The sequence below is a fragment of the Lutra lutra genome, chromosome 1 (genome assembly GCF_902655055.1).
Source record: "Lutra lutra chromosome 1, mLutLut1.2, whole genome shotgun sequence".
In the NCBI taxonomy this organism is placed as follows: domain Eukaryota; kingdom Metazoa; phylum Chordata; class Mammalia; order Carnivora; family Mustelidae; genus Lutra; species Lutra lutra.
The window spans coordinates 169,605,182-169,629,387 of record NC_062278.1 but is presented as its reverse complement, the minus strand read 5'-3'; the positions used below and the strand labels follow the sequence as shown (position 1 = coordinate 169,629,387).

At 44.6% G+C, this 24,206-nt stretch overlaps 1 protein-coding gene across 5 annotated transcripts in view; it reads right to left on the bottom strand.

Annotated features, from left to right (window-relative positions):
* VGLL4 (vestigial like family member 4) overlaps positions 1 to 24,206 on the bottom strand; it is a 160,072-nt gene that overhangs the window by 18,421 nt on the left and 117,445 nt on the right. For all 5 annotated transcript variants that reach the window (XM_047744579.1, XM_047744605.1, XM_047744589.1 and 2 more), the window contains one exon: positions 23,523 to 23,712. In XM_047744579.1, the coding sequence (XP_047600535.1) occupies positions 23,523 to 23,712 (190 nt within the window). The remainder of the gene's footprint in view (positions 1 to 23,522; positions 23,713 to 24,206) is intronic.

The window sequence follows — 24,206 nt, the reverse complement described above, 5'->3', positions numbered from 1 at the left end:
GCTGGGGTCAACACAGAGGCACAGCTGTCCCTGCTGCTTCCCACCCCACTCCCCACGCCCTCCGTCTGATTCTAAGATCCACGGGCAAGATTTTCCTTGTGCTAGAAAAGTGGTATGCGACCCCTGGCTTTATGTACCCTCCTCAGGAAGGCAGAGGATGGAAGCACCCCCTTTCTTAGCTATCCACTGGTCTAAGACCCAGAGAAGAAAGGTCCCTCTAGACATACCTGGGGTGAAACACACTCGGGAAAGTGACTTCCACTCACAGTGTACTTCTCAGAAGACTCCACCTGTCGGTGTGTGGACCAGTGTCTGGCACACAATGACTAACTTTCGAATGAACCAACCAAAGAGTACATAGATTCTTAGGAAAAACCAGCACTTACTGGTCCAAACAAGGTAGAGGAGCTCACAAAGCTGGTGACCAGAGTAGCACTGGCACAGGGGGAACGGCAGAGCCCACTCCAGCCATCCTCAACTCCCCCACCCCGCTGCAGAAAGGAGTGGTCTGGAAATACCTTCTATCATTATTTCTCCTTCCATTCTTCTGGGCTGGTACCGAGCCATCCTTCATAACTCCATTCAAGTTCTTCAGAAGGCTCATTCTTGGTTTTTACTCTGCATTTTGCTACAAATCATTGGAGAATATTATAAAGCCGTTTAGCAAAAAGACTGGATGTTTTGTCCTACTCAGAGGAAGAAAGCTTCGCGGTAAGATGGCTGTGAGTAAAGGAGAGGCGAGGAATCAGAGCATCCCAAAGACGAAGACAGCCATACTGCTACTTTTTTAACTGAAGTACAGTTGGTGCACAATGTTGCACTGTCTCAGGTGTGCCCCAAAGTGATGCAATACATCTGTTACGTTCTTCTCTACTCACCCCCAGTGTAACTACCAGCCGTCATCACACAACCCTATCACTGCACCACTATGTTCCCTATGGTGTGCCTTTCGCACCCTTGACTCATTCGTTCCATCACTGAGGGGTGGCTCCTTCTCAAACACTTCTGGAGATGGGCATTTACTTCCTCTTCAGGCATTTCACTCAACGACTGAAGAGCTTCGGTGAAATGTTCTTCCTCACAATGAATGAAATCTGCTTTCCAGCATGATTCTTTGGTCAAAGGTCCAAACCTCTGGAAAGCCTTTTGAAAAACTCAATGAAGTCTCTTTCCTCTTCCAGCTCCTGGAAAACTACTATGTCAGCCCTGCCACAGACAGATTCCTCTTCACCAGAGAATCGCTCTCAACTGTGCCGGAACCCCCACCACCCTGACACCCACCCCCACACGCCCTACAAATGAACACTCATCGGTGAGTATGGTGCCCAGAACTAAACATAATACTCCAGAGGTGACCTAACACAGAGCACACAGGAAAAGAGAACTCCCTTCAATTTATGGTAGCATATTTCTAAACCAAACATCAGGACATAAGGTCTAGTAAGAATGAAGGTCAACAGAATTGAACACTCCAGGAGGACTTCAACACTCCCAGTCATCTAGAACTACACTTTCAACAGCATTAACCCAAGATGCACCTGGGTCATAGAGTAAGTGTGTGGTCTTCTAAATGCCTCCTGCTCTTTTTCTTTTAACTCAGCTCTATGTGGGACCCCACCCTGGCAAGGACAGAGGGGGTGCCAGCCATATATGCATCACACATGCATGCATGTCAGAGGTACACGGGCCAACGTCCTTCCTGTGCTGCTGGGTTTGCCGCTGCCTATCCTCCCCTATGGGCACCCCACACTGTCACCTTCCTGTTCCTGATGCTGGTGGCAACCAGTTCCAAATGATTTCCTGAGTTCTCGGTATGAGAGGATAACCTCTAATTCAGTACATGTATTCAGCACCAAACAAAATTTGGCCAGTTTTTCTCTCAACACCTCCCGCCTACCCTGACTGACATCAGAAACTTTTCGGCTAAATTACTAAGTTAAGTTACCATATAACTAAACAGTTTGAAAATAGAAGTAAGGTAAAGTGATTAAATATTCATCTAATATAATGAAGGACCTACCAATATTCTTTAAAATGGTTGTAGCAAAGAACCTCGAAGAACTTTTTTTTTACAAGACTTTATTTATTTGTCAGAGAGAGAGAGAAAGCGCACACGCAGGCAGAGTGGCAGGCAGAGGTGGAGAGAGAAGCAAGGTCCCCACCAAGCAAGGAGCCTGATGCGGGACTCGATCCCAGGACCCTGGGATCATGACCCGACCTGAGCCGAAGGCAGAGGCTCAACCCACTGAGCCCCCCAGGCGCCCCTCGAAGAACTTTTATCAGAGAGTAAATTATATAGTGCATTAATGCTAGGCATTTAGTGCATTAATTCCCTCTGAGCATCCAGACAGTCTAGGCTGAACCCTGTCTTTCGAAGACTAGAGGGAAAGTTGGCTTTTTTTTTTTTTTAAACACAGATTACACGATAGGAACAAGATGTGAATTAATGATTATTTTGAGGACCTACAGGTGCTTGGAAAAGGTTATTACAATTGATAGGCAAATCACACATCAATCTCTATTCTTAAAGCAAAGTTCCCAAAGGACCTAAAAAAAAAAAACCAACACAGATGGCCTATTTCATTTTTCTCTGAGTTATAAAGTTGTATTTCCTTATAAATATTCTCATTTGCAAACCATGGAATTCAGAACTAATCAAGCTGCCCACCTGGTCTATTGTAACATCACTAACATCTAAGAGCCATCCCCTGGCTATTAAAATCATGTCTGTATCCCAAACCTGGAACCTGGAAAAGAAGAGGGAAAAGGAACCTGGTGATTCTGTTCCACACTGAGGTGGCATTTTCCCCCAAACTCTTGAGCTGATGATTCTAGAACACCTTTGGAGAATCTGGAAGACCACCATTCCCTAATACCCCAATGACACAACCCCTCTTCTCTCCCTGGGGAATACAAAACCAAATGGTAATCATTAATCCTAACTACCCTTTAAATTGCAATTACCAATGCCCCCCCCCAAGAGTCATCATATTGTGACTCTCTAGTATTAGATACTGAATATCATATCCCCAAGGAACTGGACATCTGCTGTCCTCCAAACCATTTACCTCCACCTTACACACCTCTCATCCCAGCTGAGTATGGAACACATAATAGAATCACTATTGTTTATTCAAGCAAACTGAAGTTAATCACGCATTCTTAGATTATTTTTTTACTGTGGTAAAATACACACAAAATTTACCATTTTAGTCATTTTTAAGTATGCCACTGAGTGGCATTAAGTATATTCACACTGTTGTGCAGCCATCACCACTATCCACCTCCAGAATGTTTTCATCTTCCCAAACAGAAACTCTATCCCCATTAAACACGAACGCCCTGTTTCCCTCCCCCTTTGCCCAAACCACCGTCCTACTTTCTCTATGAATCGGACTCATCACATAAACAGAAGCATACACTATCTGTCCTTTTGTGACCAGCACACTTCACGTGGCAAATGTCTTCAAGGTTCATCCATCTTGCAGAATGTGTCAGAACTGTGTTCCTTTTTTAAGGCTGAATAATATTCCATTGTGTGCATATTCTGTTTATCTGTTCACCCAGTGATGGACATTTGGGTTGTTTCCACCTGTTGGCTATTGTAAATAAAACTGCTATCGACATGGGTGTGCAAATAACAGTGTGAGTCTCTGCTTTCAATTCTTTGGAGCATGTGCCAGTAAAGTGGACTTGCTGGGTCATATGCTAACTCTATGTTACATTTTTAGTGCTTATAAGTTTTGACTAATCATCTACATGTTTGTCCCTCTCTACTAGAGAAAAATAAAAGGCTTCCAAAAGGATGGGTCTGGCCCACAACAATAACAACAAGAATGGAAGCCTTGGTAACCACAGTCCAAGTGGTCCATGAGAGAAATGCTCATGAATAATGTAAATATTTGAAATAAAATTAAGTAAACAAAGAACATCCATCACCCAGCTCACTAAAATCAGCAAAGCCAGGCACACACAGGGACTGCAGTCAATGACGCTGTAACCACCAGTGAGCATTTTGGAGACTCACAAGATACAAATTTGTGGTTTTCATTTCTCACCATGGGCCTTTAAAAATTACTCCAAGTCATCCAAGGATGGCTAATGTTAATAATAGTAATAACTACCACTTGTAGAGCATTAGCGTACTGTTTTACAAAGTGTTTTGCACATATATTATCGTTAACAGATCTTCAGCCTGCAACTCCTCCGTGCTGCCCAGAAGATGTGTTTCTCCAATGATGGAGCTAAAACCCCATGTGCCTACCTGTGCAGACAGGTGAGGGCACCCGGACGCCCAGCTCTCCAGGAGGCAATCTCCTCGCTCCCGTTTTAACCTGAGCTTTGATTCGGAGCAAGGAGGGGCAAGGAGGTCACTTTGTGGAGTGACCTGACAAGTTACTTACACAAAAGCCCTCATTTTCTATTAAACGGGAAGGATCTCTCCATCACTAATTGATCCAACCTACAGAGAGGGGACTTGAGTACAATTTCCATAGAGGGAAGTGGTCAAGTAGCTGAGGTCAAAACCTCCAGACTGCAATTGTGGCCATGGGCTTTTATTTCCCTTGTAATTTTCTTGAAGAATATATGTTAACCCTTTTGGAGGCGATCCTGGCAGATGAAGGGAGTAGGAAGCAAAAGTCCCCTGTACTCCCTGAATAAGCAGCCCCTCAAACTACGCCCCATTGTCCTGAGGCAGTCCCACAACAGCCGGGCCTGGCAGGAACATGTCAGCCATCACCTGAAGCCCGTTACTTCCACTCCATGAAGGCAACAATCACTAGTGTGCGTTCGCCCCTCCAGCTCATATGTGTCCTCGGTGGCCAGCACAGCAGCCCAGCACACGGCCCTCTCTCTGCACCCGGGCCCCTCTCTGAAGCCACTCGGGGAACATGGCTCTGATTGGGACAAGGTGCCATCTGGTGAGGGGAGAGGGCTGGGCAGGAAAATCACTGCTGTCCCTTCTGAGCAGAGTCAACTCTACCTCTCCCAGGACTCGCTGCCTCATGGTTTAAATTAATTACAGCTGAAAATACAGGGTTGCCATCTGGTTTGAAAAGGCAAGGATAAGGGAATAAAATGAAAGGGTTTTTGGTACTAACCTCACTTTAATCATTGCCAAAGAGCATGAAGACAGCCCAGCGTCCTCCCACAAGAAAGCCTTGGGCCTCACAAACTTGGCAAGCAGGCCCAGGCACAAAAGTGGGTAGGCAGATCGCTTGTCAGAATAAGAGTCCCCATCGGCGAGGAGAGCTGCAAGGTGAGGGGGCCTGCCTGCCCCCACGCTGCAAGCCAAGCCTCCTGCGGGTCCTGGGGTAGGTTAGCAACTCCTGGGAGGGTTTATGTACACAGGGTGTCTTGCCAAAACATTACATGCATCATTACAGTTCCATTCGGTACGCAAATAGATCTGCTGTCAGAATTATAGCATGCGATTTCCGCTTTCTTTGTTTCTCCATCTTCCATAACATAAGGCTTTTATAAAACTCTAAATAAGGCTAAACAAAACACAGGAGGGGAAGGTTGCTGGAGAAGGGAGCCAGCTCTGACGGGACCATGCGTGCAACTCCGCGGCACCCTTGTATCTGGCCCCTCAGTGAAGGAATGTCAAAAATCCTCATTTTTCTTCCCATGCAGCCCCAACTAGTCTCACTTGTGTTTTGTAGGAAGCAACTTCCTTCTCCTTTCCTCCCATCAGCAGGATCCTGGGTGGGGGGCTCTTCTCTGTTAGGACTCAGGCTACAGAGAACTGCTGACCGTGGGCACTGGGCGGGCAAAGGTACCACAGCAGTTCTTGCTTTGTCTCGACGGGCTTTCGGTGCCAAGTCTGCAGCGTTCTCCATCAACCGCCAGCATCAGGTGGCCCATCAAGGGAGGGCATCAAGCCAGATTTTCAACCCAATTTAAATCTCCTGCCCACCACTGGAGTTCCCCCCCCCCCCCCGACCCAGGTGAGTTTTGCAAACAAAACCTGGATAAACTTGAGTCCAGCTGTTTTCAGAAAGGAATCCCCACTGAGGCACAGTGGTGTTGATTGGAATAAACTCTAAATAGTACGGTTATAGTCTTTCATAAACCACCGATCAGAACACTAACGGAGAAGGTAAGAGCAGATTATGAAGATAAGCATTTCTGTTCTGGCAAAAAACATATCTTCAACCCAAAAATGATTTGAAAGTTGTCTTCCAAATCCTGCCCTGATAGAATCATTGTCTATAGCAACAGTGTCCATAACATTCAGAATCTCAGGAGTGTAACTTTCGAGTAAATGGTACATCTGTCAAACCACAGGAAACATCTGGTAAAATGGTTAAATAAAAACAGAATTTAAACTTTTGATTTCAGAGCTTACTTATGGTACCCAATAAGAGGCTATTGAAACAAACACCGAAAGCACTCTGGCCACGCACAGTGCTCAGTGATGGTGAAAAATGTCCTTGAAGGGGAGGGAGGGAAAAAGACAAGTCAGGAAAGGCAGGCAGTGAGCGTTCCCCACAGGGCTCTATCCTGCACATCACCAGGCACAGCTAAGTTCCGTCCCCTCACCAGGGCTGGCTCCTTCCCTGCACACCCACATCCCCCATGCCACCAACAAAGAGGCACTTGGGAAATGCCAGATAAAATGGACTAATGAAGTAATACACAGACAACAGGCCCTTCTCCATTCCACGGCAACCATGTATTAAGTAGATACAATTATCCCACTATCAAAACACAGCAGACATGTTACAAGGTACTAAGCAACACACTTCAGTCCATCCCAGAACACTTTAGAAGATCTTCCATTAAATAAAAGATTGAATGATTCAACCACTTCCCCCCTCTGAAAAAAAAAAAGATTTCAAAAAACCAGTAATGTTGAAAAGCAAATGACAAACTAGGAAAATGGTTATTTTCCTAACATAGCTGATGAAGGATGCTTGACATGAAAAGTTGTAACTCAGAAGAAGATGAATGACCTAATTAAGAGAGAGAGAGAAAGATACAAAGTCACAAAAGAAGAAATCCACATGTCCAATAAGCATGTGAAAAGATCACTCAAGTTCCCTAGTGGGGGGGGCAAGTCACTACAATGATTCCCCTGCAAACCTTGCAAAAATCAAATACATGGTATCAGCACTTTGTGCTGATGCAGGGAGACAGGCACATGTGGGAATGCAAATCAGAGGACCTACTAGAGACCAAGCTGGCAGAATACGCCAAAGTAGAAAAGGGTGCCCTTCGACCCAGAAATCCCACTTCCAGAAAAATGGGAAATATGACCTATGAACAAGGACAACTATACACACATCATCCCAGAAGTTTTGCAAATAACAGATTGCAAACAACACAATATCTGCATTTGTCAACAAGTTCTTTTGGTTACAAGCAACATAAAACAAGGCTAGCTAGTTGAAGAAAAAAAGGAGGGGGGTGGATTAACTGGAAAGATACTGTGCTACATTTCTTGGAAATGAAAGAAGAGTTAAACAACCAATCCTGGAAAAGGACAAAAATGAGGCAGCCCCACAACCTCAGCAAAAGGAGGCAGAAGGAGCTCCATACTCCTGTGAGCAGTCCACAGCTCCTGCTGCCCAGAGCGTGCCCACCCTCTCTCAGCACCAGGGCAAAATGCTTGACCGGGAGACACCATGGCCAACAGCTCCAGGTCTTAGCACCTGGTCCCCTTCCCAGGTCCCACCCACATACCTGAACCCAATCAGAGCGCCACTGAGGAGTTACTGACATAAAGTCTTAAAAATTCTGAGACTGTTTTTACTAGATACCATATATGCTGCTGAAAATTAGAAGACACCCCCGCCCCCCTGACCATGGCACCAGTTTTCAGCCAAAAGACTTCACCTGAGCTTTACATGAATTATTTCTCAGTAAGAAATTGGGGATCTTATAGGAAAGCAAACTACTGAGGTTCTGTTTGAGTTGTGTAGGTATGGGAAGAAAAGGAACAGGGAATGTTCCATCTTTGCAATGAATAAGTGAAGGTATTGTTTTGTTTTAAGTAAAACTGTTGGAATTATGGGCTAGAAATAGAAATGAGCCTTTGGGGCATTCGTAGTAAAAATCTATGAAAAGGTATCTTAGACCAGAGGCATGAAAATTTTTCATTTGTTCCATTAATCTCAGCCGTCTGTGTTCCAGATCCTTTGCTCCCCCCTCCTCTACTTCTCTCCCTTTCCCTCATCCCTGGATTCTGAGCTCTCACATCCCACCACTTAACAACCACACACATAGCCTGAATACGGCCTTTATGTATCCTGTACAATGCCACCCCTCCCAAGCTTCACAGACAAACCAACTCCCTGCCAGGGGCCCCAATGGAGTCCCAAGGGAGACCTCACAAGGTGCTGACACTTGTCCCTGTCCAGGTCCCCACTCCTTTAGCCACCACAATGCCATCACCACCCACCCCCACAAAATGGGAAAATCTAACCTAAATTAAATGCTAAAAACTAAAAATTAAATGCTAAAAAACTAAAAGTATGTTGTGTAAATGAATCCTGAATTAAAGAGAAAACATCTATAAAGGACATTACTGAATGTGATTATATTAGCATATTAGGTCTTATCATTGTTAAAACATATATACAGGGGAAAGCAAATATGGCAAAATATTAACAACTAGTGAATCTAGTGATAGGTACTCACTGAATTAGTTGTTCAGTGTTTCTGTAGATCTGAACTTTTTCCAGAATAAAAAACTGGGGCAGGGGATAGTGGAGGGAGAGAAGGATGACAAGTCAGATTATCACCAAATTTGGGTGGTATGTCTAGAATGATCTAACCAAGTGTAGGCCAAGTGGCATGTCACACAGTCTTACAGAAGAGCCAATACAAGGATATGGGGAGGAACAGTGGGATGGAGAGGTCATGCCATACATATTAAGATGCCATGGGCGGGGTGCCTGGGTGGCTCAGTGCATTAAGGCTCTGCTTTCGGCTTGGGTCATGATCTCAGGGTCCTGGGATCAAGCCCTGCCTCGGACTCTCTGCTCAGCAGTGAGCCTGCTTCCCCCTCTCTCTGCCTGCCTCTCTGCCTACTTGTGATCTCTCTCTCTCTCTGTGTCAAATAAATAAATAAAATCTTTAAAAAAAAAAGATGCCACAGGCAATGAAAATGTTAGTTTCAAACATAAGCCTCAAAATGGAAATCACGAGGCAGGTTGGACAATCCAAACTGACGACCCTGAATTCTCCACGAGCCGCTTCCCACACTGTAGCTTGCCTGAAGGTATGTAACAGCGTGAATTCAAATAAATTCTTTTAAAATTTAACCACAGCTAAGGAATAGATCAATGATCGATAGTTCAAGAAGGCCATCTCCTCGGAAGTAAGTGGGAAAAGGGAGTTTGGGACAGATCACCCAAATCCCTGAAAGTCACCCTAAAGAACTTGGGTTTTATCTTGTTGTCAAAAAGGAGCCAGCGCCACCCCCACCCCCGCCCCTCACCAACAAACTCTGCCAGGTCCTCCAAATAAGCTCTGAAGGTTATCTGCTGACCACGGCACTCTGCAGCCATCAGCCTCTCGCAGCAAGTTCTCCGTTCCCAGCTTTACCCACGTTTCACCGTTGGCTCCTAGAGAGCACTGTCTCCATCACTTGCTCTCACTTGTTCTAAAGCTGAACGCCGAACGCAAAATGATACGGATCATTCAAAACCAACACAGAGGGACCTCGGGCTGTTGGCAAGGCCAGCCCGAAGCTATCACACACAAATAAAATAAGCACAATTTAAGCACAATGCATCTACTAGAATAGCCAGTAAACACTTTAGCTTCGAGAACTTTCTTTTTAGGTAGATTTGAAAAAAAACACCAAAAGCAATGAACACTTGGGCAAATATCTGTTTGCTTTTCTCAGAGGAACAGATCTACTCTTTGGGTTGATTTGCACCCCGAAGAAATGTCTGGCCATCCCTCTGAAGCATGAGGTGTGCCCAGCTGAAGTGAATTTCTCATCTCCACATACCTTACATTACGCACACACTTGGCATCAGAGCATGATGCATAAGAAGAAATACAGAGAAGTGAGGAAAAAACACATTTCATTCATTCATATGATAAACTCTGAAGGAAAAGATCATTTGATCCCAAACAAGCTTCCCAAGTAGGGCTAGTGTTTCACCTTGTAAACTGTGCCTCCGCCCAGGTACTAGGGATCTGCACTTTCCTGTCTTGGGGGAGCAAGGGATAGATAGGGAAAGGAAGGCAGTGGAGGTACTGACAGTGGGGTTCTCTCTGTTCCAGCATGTTCTCTGAACTAAACATCAAGGCTCCAAGGAAAACCCAGAAGCACAGTAAGTGGTGCCATGCAGGGGTTATTACATACATTCTTAAAATCTTTCCCAAAGGGAAGAGAGTTTCAACAGTATTCTCCCAGTGACTTGTTCTTCATTCAAACACTTACTTAGTGCCTAGCAGGTGTCGGGCATGGTGCTGGGTGTTAGTGGGACAGATGTGAGTAAGACTCATCTCCCGCCCTGGAAGGATGTGCAGTCTGGAGAGAGGGATACAGACATTGGCACACAACTACAGCAAAGTGTTACCATTTATACAAAGACATGTTCATTGCGAAGCAGAAGGAATCCCCATTCGCCAAGAGAGGGAGGCAAGCAAAGCGTAGCAGGAAGGAGTGAAGGCACAAGGGCTCACTTCAGCAAGCCGGAGCACAGGGGCAGAAGCTCCTGCAGACAGATGTCTGTGTGGTGTCTTCTGGGGCTGACTGGAGTCACAGAGGAGGAGAGGAAGATGGCAGAAACCTTCTGAAGTGCTGAGACCAGGAAAGAGGGCACTGTCGTGGAAGCGGGGTCTAAGCTGTGGCCGGGGCCCATACCGACACGGGCGACATTTAGCAGGACATGCCAGCGGGTTTGACACGAGGGAGAAAGCCACTTCGAGAGCAAGTGGAAAGATAGCTGTCCCACCCTAAAGATGGGGGACAGACTGGAAGAAGAAGAAAGGAGGTACTAAAATCAATTCCAGCAAAGCGGCACCGACCCAAGGAGCACTCGCAGTATCTCAAAGGCAGGCGGCTCTACAAGTGCGAAGGGCAGAACTCGGCTAGACGTGAAGATCTGGGAACCCTCCACCTGGAGTGGTAACCCAACCCACGAGTTGGCATGTGGCTTCCTCAGCAGCATCTGGACAGTGACCAGGACACAGCTCAGCAGAACAGCAGTAATGCCAAGTCTCTGAAAGACCCTGAGTGGAGCAGGCACAGAAGTAGGAGGGGAACCAAAGAAAGCGAGAAAGGGGCCATAGAAACCAAGGGGGAAGATATAAGGAAGAGGAAATTCAGTAAGATAAGGGATTGCAGGTTTCCTTCTAGATCGGGTGATGAGTGGGTCACCAGTGAACGAGGGAGAGAAGTTTCATTAAAATTGTTGGCAGAGGCGCACCTGGGTGACTCAGTCCGACTCTTGATTTCAGCTCAGGTCATGATCTCAGGCTCCTTGAGACTGAGCTCCACATGGGGCTTCCACAGAAAGTATGCTTCTCTCCCTCCCCTTCTGCCCCTCCTCCCGCTCGGGCTTGCTTGCTCACTTGCTCTCTAAAATAAATAAGTCTTTAAAAATACATAAGTTGTTGGCAGAGATCACAGTACTGGACTGGGAAGTGGATATGGAAGTAGAAATAATATGCTTTCTAGAAAGAGCTGAGAGAGAGGGAGAGAGCCAAGGATGGAATATGAGAGACACAACGTCAAAGGAGGACAGGACCTCAGCCTGCCTCAACCTCTCTAGACTCAACGGAACTTCCCCCAGAGCCCCAGACAGGAAAGATAGCATCCAATAGTCCCAAATCCAGGAACGACAAAATCATTTCATTCCAACAGCTGCTACAACAGTACAGGAGCACCAGACCTTTGTGAATCTGAACGTTCATAACAGAATTTTGAAACCAAACAAAATGCTCGTTTTGTTAGGCAAATGTGCTTCCTGGAATATTCCTGACAGGTCTCATGAAAAAGGCATGAAGGAGTCCATGGCTACTTTCATGATCAGTCGTGGGCTAAACAATGTTTCCATATATCGGACTTCTCAAAGCCTGCTATGTGCTACCATGAGCAAGCAGACCTGCAAGATCAGGTTCGGTACTTCCCAAACTTGGGTGAGGGAACACTTTTTTCCTTAGAGCATGTGCAGGCAAAAGCATTCTGAGACAATCTATGGGCAATGGTGCCTTGAACCCATGAGGAGTGGGACTTCAGTGGTCACATGCAGCTGAGGAAATTATTCCTGATGAGTTAGAAAACTCCATAACCATTCCTTGATGGGTTCAATGCCAGCGAAAGATTTAGGGAAGCAACGAGGTTTCAGTTCTCAGACTTGGTTCTACAGTGACCTGACCTAGTGAGAGCTGGTTTGTTTCTTCCACTTGACCTTCACCCAGTTTCTGGAGCTGGTTTCTATGTGGATCCATTAATTGCACTTCTTAGATCTCTTCAAAAAAGGGAAGGCAAGAAGGATAATTTTGAGGAGAGCACAGTAGTGAAGTCAGTTTCCTCCTTCTTCTTCTTTTTTTTAAGATTTTATTTATTTATTTGACAGACAGAGATCACAAGTAGGCAGAGAGGCAGGCAGAGAGACAGGGAAGCAGGTTCCCTGCTGAGCAGAGAGCCCGATGCAGGACTCAATCCCAGGACTCTGGGATCATGACCTGAGCCGAAGGTAGTGGCTTAACCCACTGAGCCACCCAGGCACCCCCCCTTTTTTTTTAAAGATTGATTTACTTGAGAGAAACAAAGTGTGTGGGGTATGTGTGTCTGGGGGGGCAGGCAGAGTGAATTTCCAGCAGACTCCCCACTGAGCCTCATGCCTCATGCACCTGAGATCATGACCTGAGCCAAAACCAAGAGTCCAATGCCAACCAGCTGAGCCACCCAGGCCCCCACATCAGTTTCCTTCTATTTTGCAGTACATTTTGCCTCCATCAGGGCTATGAAGGCTTAGATCCAGAATTCAGATCTCTTGTCTGGCAAGGATTCTAGCTACTGCCAGACTGAGAACACTACTGCAACATTAAGGTCTCTAATTACGCTTTGCAGACAATTTGTGAAGAAATTTCAAAATGGAGGCGGGGGTGGGAAGGGTTGGTTTACCCAGGGATTTAGCAAAGAAGATAGAGACTGGGTACTGGCACTTCTCAAATGAAAGCTATGCCAGACACAGATCAGTGGGTTTGTAAACTCCTTTGCTATGTTCCAGCTGCATGTAGCACAGGCAAATGATGGATTTACAAGCAAGACCAGAAAGGAAAAAAAAAAAAAAAAAAAAAGAACCATCAGCACTCACACACAGGCAATGCTTCTCAGCATTTCTCTTCCTGGTCCTTGGTCCAATCTACTCAAGTGACAGCACTTTCTAAACTTGCAGGACAGCCTGGCTTTGTATTGCAACAAGAGGTCTCTGTGGTCATGAAGCCACCTCAAGATCAATTCTCTAACTATATATATATAAACATAGCTGCCATTGTGTCCAAACGCACCTTCAATACCACAGCACTTGGAAAGCTTCAGAGCCCAGAGATCTGGGCAGGACAGAGAAACAACCAAAGGCTGGGCTGTTTTGTTTCCTCACCTTTGGAACAAATGTCTCTGACTTACTCTGTAAATAAAAATAGTTGTTGGGTTTTTTTTTTTTTTTTTCAATTTTAACATGCCATTTTAAAAAAGTGACTTTACATGCTAATGGAAGTTTTCCGATACATCCCGAATGTTTTCTAATTCCTCTCTAGGAAAAAAGTCCTCCTTTTTCAAGGTTCGTGTCCCACTTTTATATTCTCAGCAACAAAGATAAGCAACACAGAGGTCCCCAGAGCGGACCTGACAAATGATAGTCTTATTGATTCTGCTCCTTTGACTCCTGGCACTCCTGGCATTTCTTTACTCTGTGTGTTATTTGGCCAGAAAAAATACCAGTAGCAGGATGGGTATCTCCCTTTTCAGCTTTCTGCAAAGACTCTTAAGGCAGAAGTGATGCCTGCTGGGAAAAGGCTGACGTCAGCTTTTAAGAGCACAGCTCCCTGCTTGGATAAGGAGGTCTTTGTTTTCGGCTGAACTGTGAAAATGAGAAAATGCCTCTAGCCTGACAAACAAGCGACCCACACAACACAGGTCAGGCCTGTGACCTTTATTTAAAGGTACCACACTTCATTAGCAAAACACTTGCACGGAACACACAGATGCGCCTTTAACGTCACAAGGGAGCAGGGGCAGCAGTAAAAAACCAGCTCCGTGTCCGTCCCTGCTGAGGCTGGCCCGCAGCTCCAATGACCGTGGTAGGGGCAGTCACGAACTGGTTTTTAACATGCTTCCCAAATGTGAAACATTACTAAAGATCCAGGCTCCCTTCTCATTTACTTTTTTTTTAAGGTAAATACACCTATTTGCCGTACGTGGAGGGGAGAGTTTTTTTAAAAACCCTAATTTAACATTATCTCGGTTTCTGAGTTAATTATTTAGGATAACTAAAATTAAGACTATAAAATATCCTCCTGAATCCCCCAGAACACTTTTGGGAGTACCTATAAGGCTATGTGTAGAACTACAAAAAAATACAGAATATTTCAAGGCTAAAATGTCCCAAGTTTGGATGACGCCAAGAAGGATGTGGGAGAGAAGAGACAGCACATAGTTTGAGGGATTCTATTTCAAGAGCATTTGATTTATGAAATCTGAAAAGGATTTTGTGTCTGATCCTGAATAGGATCCTGAAAAGATTATATGTGTCTCTATATACTTAGACCAAATTTTAAACTGTTCCAGTGTGAGTCTGTTAAACTAAGGTTACTATTGGCCTGTGCCTCTAACCCACTAAAATTGGGTTAGAACTTTTTAACAAGAACTAAAACAATTTTTTCAAAAAGATTTTTTATTTATTTCAGAGAGCGAGAGAGAGTGAGAGAGAACACAAGTTGGGGGGGTACAGAGGGAGAAGCAGGCTTCCTGTTGAGCAGGGAGCCCGGTATGGGGCTTGATCCCAGGATCCCGGGGTCGTAACCGGAGCCAAAGGCAGATGCTTAACCAACTGAGCCATCCAGGCGTCCCCCAAGAATTAAAACACTTTAAAAAGCACTTTCCTTGGGGCACCTGGGTGGCTCAGTGGGTTAAAGCCTATGCCTTTGGCTCAGGTCATGATCCCAGGGTCATGGGACTGAGCCCCACATCAGGCTCTCTGCTCGGCAGGGAGCCTGCTTCCCCCTCTCTGCCTGCCTTTCTGCTTACTTGTGATCTCTGGCTGTCATATAAATAAACAAACAAACAAAAAAATCTTAAAAAAAGAAAAAAAAGGCACTTTCCTGGGCATAAATGAACAAACAGACAAACACACACGCCTTCCTGTAGGGGGCTCGCCAGAGAGACCCACCATTTCAAGCCTCTTCTGGGGAAGCTAAATGGCAGCTCTCTTTGGCCATCTCCGAAGGGACCCATCACTGCTCAGGGAGGATTTGCCTTACAGAGTGTTACTGCAGTGACCACAGTTACTGTTACTGTTACTACAGTGTTTCCAGTTACTGATAGCTCTTTACCACCTCATGCCCCCACCCCAGCTACTGTTAAAGTGAAGTCTCCACCTCTCATCTCCAAAGCATCATCGGTAGCATTTTGAGAGTGCTTAACTAGAAGATTGTCTAAAACCAAAAGGCACTAAGGTCCTGGATCAGATGGTTCAGAGCGACTAAATACTGACACTATTAATGTAATTGTACTGTCCTCGCCAAGAGGATCTGGCTCTGGGATCAGACAGCCTGGATTTTGATTCCTGGCCCAGTGACCTATTAGTGAGCTGTGTGACCTTGGCCAAGTACAGGCCCTCTCTGGGCTTCAGTTTTCCCATCTTACTGTAAGCGAGGGATAATCACAGCATCCACATCCTGGGGTCGTGAGGATGGGGTGAGATCATGCGCATGCGGTGCTCAGCACAGCGCCTCGTATACAATAATCAATCCTCACTGTTATTAAAAAGCCCCAAGGCAAAGGCTCTCGTGATTCCGGGGATGCTGCAGATCCCGAGCGGTCACCATTCTCGGTGGTAAAGTGCGCCCCTCTAAGGCTTATGCGGACGTGAACACATCTGTAACGTGTGCTGTCTGTAAGTATGTATTACTGTTTACCAACCAAGTCCCAGCTGCCAGCAGGGTCAAGGTACCAAAATAACCCCAACTTTTCCATTTCCTCTGGGTCTAGTTTTAATATGAAATGAGGGATTGCCCTCATCACTTTCATGGAAACAAAGCATCACCAAAGGGAGCATGATGCTGCTGCCAAGCATTTCACACACAGATACCACCAACTACGATACTCCAGAACACCTGAGGTAACCATTTATACAATCAACCCCACTGCAAAAAAATAAAACCCAGAGGAAAACCCCAAAACCCATTTTAGCCAGTAGTTAGTAAGTTTTTATGTTTTGTTTTGTTTTACTGAGTTTCCTTTATAGGACTAGCACTCAATGTCAAAGGCCACCTCCAACCTTCTGTCAAACTGAAAGAATCACTGGTTTTGAGTTTGTCTGTTTCTCCCTCATTTCTATTCATGCTTATGGAAGGAAGAGTAGGCAACTAGGGCCAGCGGGGTGGTTGGAGGAGTAAGAATAGGGAGTGAAGGGAAGGAGAAAGCAAAGACCAAAGGAGAAAACAGAGGAAAAGGAGGAGCAGAGGAAACAGAGGAGCCCAGAATCTGAATGCATATGCATTCAAAGAGAAAGCAGAATTGGCTACATTAGGCTTGAGAAAAGACTTCAAAAGAATGGCCACAGAAGCAAAGACAACAGCACTGGACACATTTCACACCAGGACAGTATTTCAAAAGAGCGCCACCCGTGAGGAGAGGCACTGTTTTCTTTCACTAGCCCTTCCCCGTTCAGTGTGGACTGCTAACTCCGTCTGTGGCAAACCCGGCTGGTTAGAGCACAAGCCTAGAGATCATGGCTTTGATCCCAGTGTGAGCTTACGGGGTTTTGCTCCAACCCAGGCCAGGGCAACTACTTTGCAACTGCATAGCACTGATCACAAGGGGATGCCTCCCCCAGATGGAAGAGGAGCACAATCTCTTGCAAGTGGGTCTAATTCAATTCAACATAGAAATTATTTAGTCCCTACCATGTACTGGACATTGCACTGATGAAGTGTCATAAATATATGATGTCCATATTTAAGATGCATGCAATCCTGCCTTGGGTAAAATACAGTTTTGGCAAATGACCTTTGGTTTCACACACAACAGGGCTAATCCCAGCTCCACTGCTTTGGACCACAATTATCTCAGAGTCTCAATTTCTGCTTCTCTAAGTAACAGAGCACTCTCTCTCTGTGTGTGTCTCTGTCTCTGTCTCTCTCTCTCACATACACACACACACACACACACACACACACACACACACACACACATCCCTACCTGTCTTAAATGGTCTTATTTATTATGAGAGTCAAGTAAGACAATATCTTTAAAGTATTGGGCACAGGATGAGCATACAGTTAGCACTCAATAAATGCTCCCTCCCTCTCACAGATGACCAACTCAACTCAACTCAACATAAACCCTACACATACCTACACACACACACACACACACACACACAGAGCTGAAAATGGCTTTCTTTGCAAAAGTCACCTTAGACTGTACTCTTCAGCACAGAACTCTCAGCCAAGCAGCCCAAACCAGGTCACAAAACCAGTATGAATTTAGCCTGTTGTTTTAACTCCACCTTCAAGAGTTTTTACAGTACTGCAAATACACAAGACACTACAAATGCACAAGTTTACCTACTGCAGCATCATTAGGATTGTAAAATGCTGGAAATTACCTGTATGTCCAGACAAAGGAGACTGGTTAACTGACCTCTGGCACGTGCACACCGTGGAAAGCTATGCAGCCATAAACTAGGAGAAGGAAGGGCATGCAAAAATTTCTACCGTATATGGTTGAATGAAAACACCAGAACCCAAATGAACATATAAAGTATGGTAAGAAAAAGATGGGGAACTGAGAAACCATTTGTGTATCTGCTTACTTTAACTTTAACAAAAAGAAACACAAGAAGGAAATAGCCTACAAGAGGAAGGATCAAAAGGAAAGTACTCCTCCAAGTACTTTTTAACACAGTTTTGACTTTTAGAAGCATGTTAATGTTTTACATATTCAAAAATAAAACACAATCAACAAAGACAGATCTACAGCTAGATGCAAAAAGAAATGAATGAACCCAACTATATATTCTGGTTAACACAACATGGAAAGGTGGGGAGAGGAAGCAACTGACTACAAAGTTACAAGTACTTTGTTACACAGTCAGCACAGACTGAAAAATGAACTGCCAGCAAATCTGGAAATCTTCTTGGTAGGTTTGTTTTTCACAGTGGTATGGGCACAGCAATTCTGAAACTACTGTATGTGAGCTATAGGAGTGAACAATAAGTAAATGTATTTCTGGGAAACGGGGAGATGCAAATATGGAATGGGGGATGGTGAGGAAGAATTCTGTGGAATTGGGATTAGAACTGGGAGTAGTAATATGAACTCATGATTTCTTAGCTCTTTCCCCTGACAGAACTTTCCGAGATGGTAGAACTATTCTATATCTGTGCTGTACAACAAGGTAGCCACTAGCCACATGTGGCTGCTGGGCTTGAAATATATCTACCACGTAGGAAATGTGGCTAGTGCAACAGAACTGAATTTTAAATTTTATTTAATTTTAAATTTGAATTTTCACATCTAGCTAATGTCTATAATACTAAACAACTCAAATCTAAAGGCAATGACAGACTATGGACTCCGAGAAACAAACTGAGAGTTTTAGAGGGGAGGGCGCAGGGGGATGGGTGAGCCTGGTGGTGGGGATCAAGGAGGGCACATATTGCATGGAGCACTGGGCATTGTACATAAACAATGAATCTTGGAACAGTGCATCAAAAACCAATGATGTATTTATGGTGACTTAACATAACAATAAAAAAATTTTTTTTAATTAAAAAAGCTTGGGATAACAATAACAACAACAACAAAAAGACAAAGGCAATGACAGCATAAAAATACTTAGCACCCAGATTTTGGCTTCTAAATCCCATTAGCCACAAAAAGGAACCAGGGTCACCTGGAGAAATGGTTGATTCCATGGCTGAAACAGGTAGGTTACAAGAGGAGGATTATGATTGCCAGAAAATAAGAAGTACTTTAAAAAAAAAAAAAAAAAAAAGGCCCATAACAAGGACATAGGAGCCAGCTGAAGCACTCCATGAGCCCATATGGGTCATGGATACAGTAAGAGAACTCTTCCTTAGCAGATCACACCTGAATACCAGGGTCATAGAAAAAAAATTACTTTTTGACATTTCCATGAGAGGAATCCCAACACCCATGACCCCATATCTTACTTAATCCACTTTCTAAGAGACACAGTATCTTTCAACTTCTAAATTAAACATTCATGTTCTTAACACTTTTCTTAAAAAAAAAAAAAACATAAAACAAAAAAATACTTCTCTGAGTCACCATATCAAGAAAGTCAATGAAGAGTTCAAATGACCCAGGCTATACAGAGTTGGAATAAGAGTCTAGGAATTCTCAATTTCCAAGTTCTGGAGAAATCACTAAGGAAACCTCTCTTCTTTGTCTTCCTCCTCCCTGAATTAATTCAGATGAAATTTAGTCACTGTCTGGAGCTTCCTATTCTGGCTCAGAGACACCCAACCTCTCCTCCTCTCTACTGGAAAGTATCTCAATATGATGATTATAATGAAATGCAGCCAAGGCATGCATCTTTGAAACTCTCTTAGTTGTCAAAACTGTTTTTCAACAACAGTCCATGCCCAGAATTATTGTGATTTCTTCAGTGATAAGATAAACAAAACACATTTTCACTATACAACATGAACATGTTCTAAGAAGATAAAAGCAAAAAATCATTTTGTAATTTCCTTAAAGAGACAAATATACTAGGCCATTCTTTTCCAAAGAAATATCAATTTGTAATTTATTATTTTAAAAAAACTCCTTAGACATATCAAATAAAAAGGAGGGAACACCCTTAGAGCTCAAAGAGGAAATGTTCCCTCAAATCCAACAATAGTAAGTACAACATGAAGAGAGATGCAGCATCTTTCCAATTTGCCTATAAAATCTGTAATTCCACTCTTAGAAGAACAATTAGAAACACTGTTACCCTTACTGAAACAAATAATCATCACAGGAGAACAGTGACAGAAGAATGAACAGGGGCACCTGGGTGGCTCAGTGGGTTAAGCCTCTGCCTTCAGCTCAGGTCATGATCTCAGGGTCCTGGGATCGAGCCCCGCATCAGGCTCTCTGCTCAGCAGGGAGCCTGCTTCCCACCCCCTCTCTGCCTGCTTCTCTGCCTATTATGTGATCTCTGTCACATAAATAAATAAATAAAATCTAAAAAAAAAAAGAAGAAGAAGAAGAAGAATGAACAGACCACATGCTGATCACCTAGAAGTCCAAGCAGTGTGGCCCAGGGGGCCGCTGCTCTTTCTATTTGCCTAAAACTCTGTGTGATGATGTCAATTGTGAGATGCACATGAAACCCAGCAATTCTATTTCTATTATTTACACTTTAAATTATTTATAGTGTCCTCGTTATAACATAGTATGAATAATTTATAGTCATCTGTACTTCAAGATCATATTTGCAACGATCCAAGGAGTTGCAAAATCATTTTCTTTTGTTAGTTTTTTTTTTTTAAAGAATTTATTTATTTATTTGACAGAGCGCATGCAGGGGAGTGGCAGGAAGAGGGAGAGAGAGAAACAGATTCCCCGCTGAGCAGAAAACCTGATGTGGGGCTCGATCCCAGGACCCTGGGATCATGACCTGAGCTGAAGGCAGATACTTAACCAACTGAACCACCCATGCACACCTCATTTTCTGTTTTAACATTATAATAATAATATTAATGATTACTTTGCCTGAGTGCTTACCATCTAGACGCCAGGCACTGCAATAGGCATTACAATCATCCTATGATGACATAACTATGATTACTTCCAAATTTGAGTCCAGACATTCTGAGTGCAACTCAGACACACTCAGGCATTAAATTCACCATAATAGTATTTTTATTCTTTATCATGGTTATCAATATCAGAATAAGGGACTTAGCAACAATAAAAGTAATAACTACCATCAGATGAGTACCAAACTGCACCAAACTCCCCGCACATGCTGACTCTCGCGCTCCTGACAGGCATCTCGTGAGCTAGTATCATTGCCAGTTTACAAAGAAGGACAGTGGGCCCAGGTACATTAAGTGGCAGAATACCTATTTAAACCAAGGCATGTCTGCTCACAAAATACACTGTTTCAGGGCTACCTCCCCTTTGCTTCCAAAAAAAAAAAAAAAAAAAGACCAACTGTCTCCTAATTGGGTTTCAGGAGAGAGGAGGCAGAGGAGAAGAAATTGCTAGTAACAAGAGAATGAACAAACAGTTGAGTGCCCAGAACCTACATGACGAGCCTCTCCCTATTTGGGAGAGCTCATTGTTTTGCAGTGCCTTGTTGCTGGATTCCTGATTGTAGCAAATTCCAGGGCTCCAGACTGCAGGCTCAGCCTCTGACTAACACTACCGTGATTTATTTGAGGATAAATACCTCTGTCAGTATGTCTTATGACTGAACACAACAGTCCAAGCAGGCTGGAATGCATGGAATGCTCGGGACTGGGGCGCTGAGGCAGCACGGGGCTGCTGGCCTTGGCGGCGGCCTCTCCCTACACAGGGTCTCTGCCAATGAGAAAACAGGAACTCTCTGAGCAGTCACGCTCCTGCCAGAAGCAGCAGCATCCTCAGAAATCAGAACTGGGGAAGCCAAGCATTGTGAATAATTACAAAACATCAATTCCTGCCTGGGGAGGGGAAAAAAAGTAGGATCTTTTAACCTGAATCTACAAAACTACACCTTCTAATCATCAGGGCTATCTCACCCCCTCTGACAAGCTCCCCCACTCCGACAATACCGACTCGCTGCACAGTTGCCAGAGCAGACCCTCCGGGCAGCTGGCTGGCTGTCTCCAAGCGCTGAGAACATGGGAAAAGGCATTCCACTCCCTTTGTGGGACGTGAGTGTTCAGAAAAGAGTGCAAAGGGGAAGCCAGGACAAGGTGCACAGAAGCAAGCTATTTTCCTAATGTAAACGTTGGGATGCTGTATGGATTCCGAAAACTTTCATTTCAACCCCTCTGTTTCACAGATAAGGAAACTGAGGCCAGAGAGTTGGAGCAACTCATGTCATGATTGTAGAGAATGCTGGTGGCAGAGGGAGGACCAGCCCCAAGCTGAGTGCTCTAACGGCTACAACAGGCTCACATACCAGAAGTGACGAGCAGCACCTTATCATAAACACAAAAAGCCATCTTTCCCACTTAGGAAGGTCTCAAGTTTATACCCTGAATATACACAAGGTGAAAATTAATTCAATCATCCCCCTGCTTTTCTGCAGTTTGCTTTCCACAATCAGCTGTGGCCTGGAAGCAAATGATTCTCCTTCTAGCCAAGAGCAGCTGAATGCTCCATCCCAATGCCTCTGTCATTCACCTCCCGGCTTCACACAGACATTTTATGATCTCACACCACCACAAGAAGAAGGGTGAATACAGTACAACAGATACTCTGAGAGAAAGACCACATTCACATAACTATTATTATAGTATATGATTATAATCATTCTATTTTACTATTGTTGTTGTTAATCTCTTACTGTGCCTAATTTATAAATTAAACTTTCTCACAGGTATCTATGTCTAGGAAAGCACACAGCTTATATAGGGTTTGGTACTCTCTGTGTATCAGGTATCCACTGGGAGTCTTAGAACATATACCCCTCGGATAAGGGGGGGGCGCTACTGTACTTTTTTTTAAAAAGATTTATTTATTTTGAGAGAGACAGAGAAAGTGAGAGAGAGAGCAAGCATGAGAGGGGTGCAGAGGCAGAGAGAAAGGAAGGAGCAGACTCTCCATTAAGCAGAGAGCCCGACGTGGGGCCTGATCCCAGGACCCTGAGATCACGACCCTGAGCTGAAGGCAGACGCTTAACCGACTGAGCCACCCAGGTGCCCCGCTACTGTACTTCTTAATGTGTACAAGCCTAGACTCCTAAGCAAAACATTTTACATATGTCTGCTCAGGGGCTAACGTTTCCTTCCATTTCCTGGCCCATAAGACATTCACCAAAGATGTATTCTCCTAACATCCATCAGTGACACAGGCAAGAAAAGGCAGTCTTCAGACAACCACTGCTCAGAAGCTAGAAGAGAAAGCTAACGTCCGTGGGGCGCGCGCGCACACACACACACACACACACACACACAGTCATACAAATAATTTGGAAGGAAAGAAGATGTCATCTCTCAAGTTATTAAAAACAGTTAATCTCCCGCCTGGCAGGTAAGCACTGTCCGTTCTTTCACTTCACAGCTGGCACGAAGTTGCAAGAGCACAGGGCCCCAGCGCAGAGCACACGGAAGCCACCGCCAGAACGCCTTCACTTCAGAAAGAAGGAACTCACAGATGGGGGTTGAAGATGCGACTCATCTTAGAAGCATGGTCGTTTTCACAGTCGAGGTCGTCGTCCCCCTGCTCCATGCTGAACTTCCGCTTGCTGGGACTGATGGGCGGAGGGCCTGTGCGGTGACTGGTGAGGGCAGACGCCACAGGGAGGGTCTGCATCCTGGGTTCTCCCCTGAGAGCAGCTTCACCTACGCAAAGAGAGATGATGTTGTCACCAAGGAGGTGAAACGCCCCCACCTCGGTGCGCTGCTTGCCCGCCCACCCCTTGCAAAACTACTCCCAGTGGAAAGTTTTGGCAACAGAATGGGCGGCCTGCCATTCGCGGAACATGGCCTGAGCACGAGGTGAACTGCCAAGCACAGGACGTTTTGAACAAACGTGGTTTTCTACACAATAATACCCTCCCCTCCCCCAGCTTTACTGAGATGTAAGGGATATACGGCACTGTGCGTGGTTAGAGTGTATGCCGTGCTGATTTGCTAACACCTCCATCGTGACACACAATTACCACATCTTCACCAACTCTTTAGGGTAGAGTTTAAAATTTAAAGTTGCAATGAAGTAACAGATGGGTAAAAGTACTGACCACAAACCATTTCAAAAGTTAATTTAAAACAACAAAGATCTTTTGATGTGTGGGTATTGACTCTATACCTAGAAGAGAATGACCTAACACAGGCTT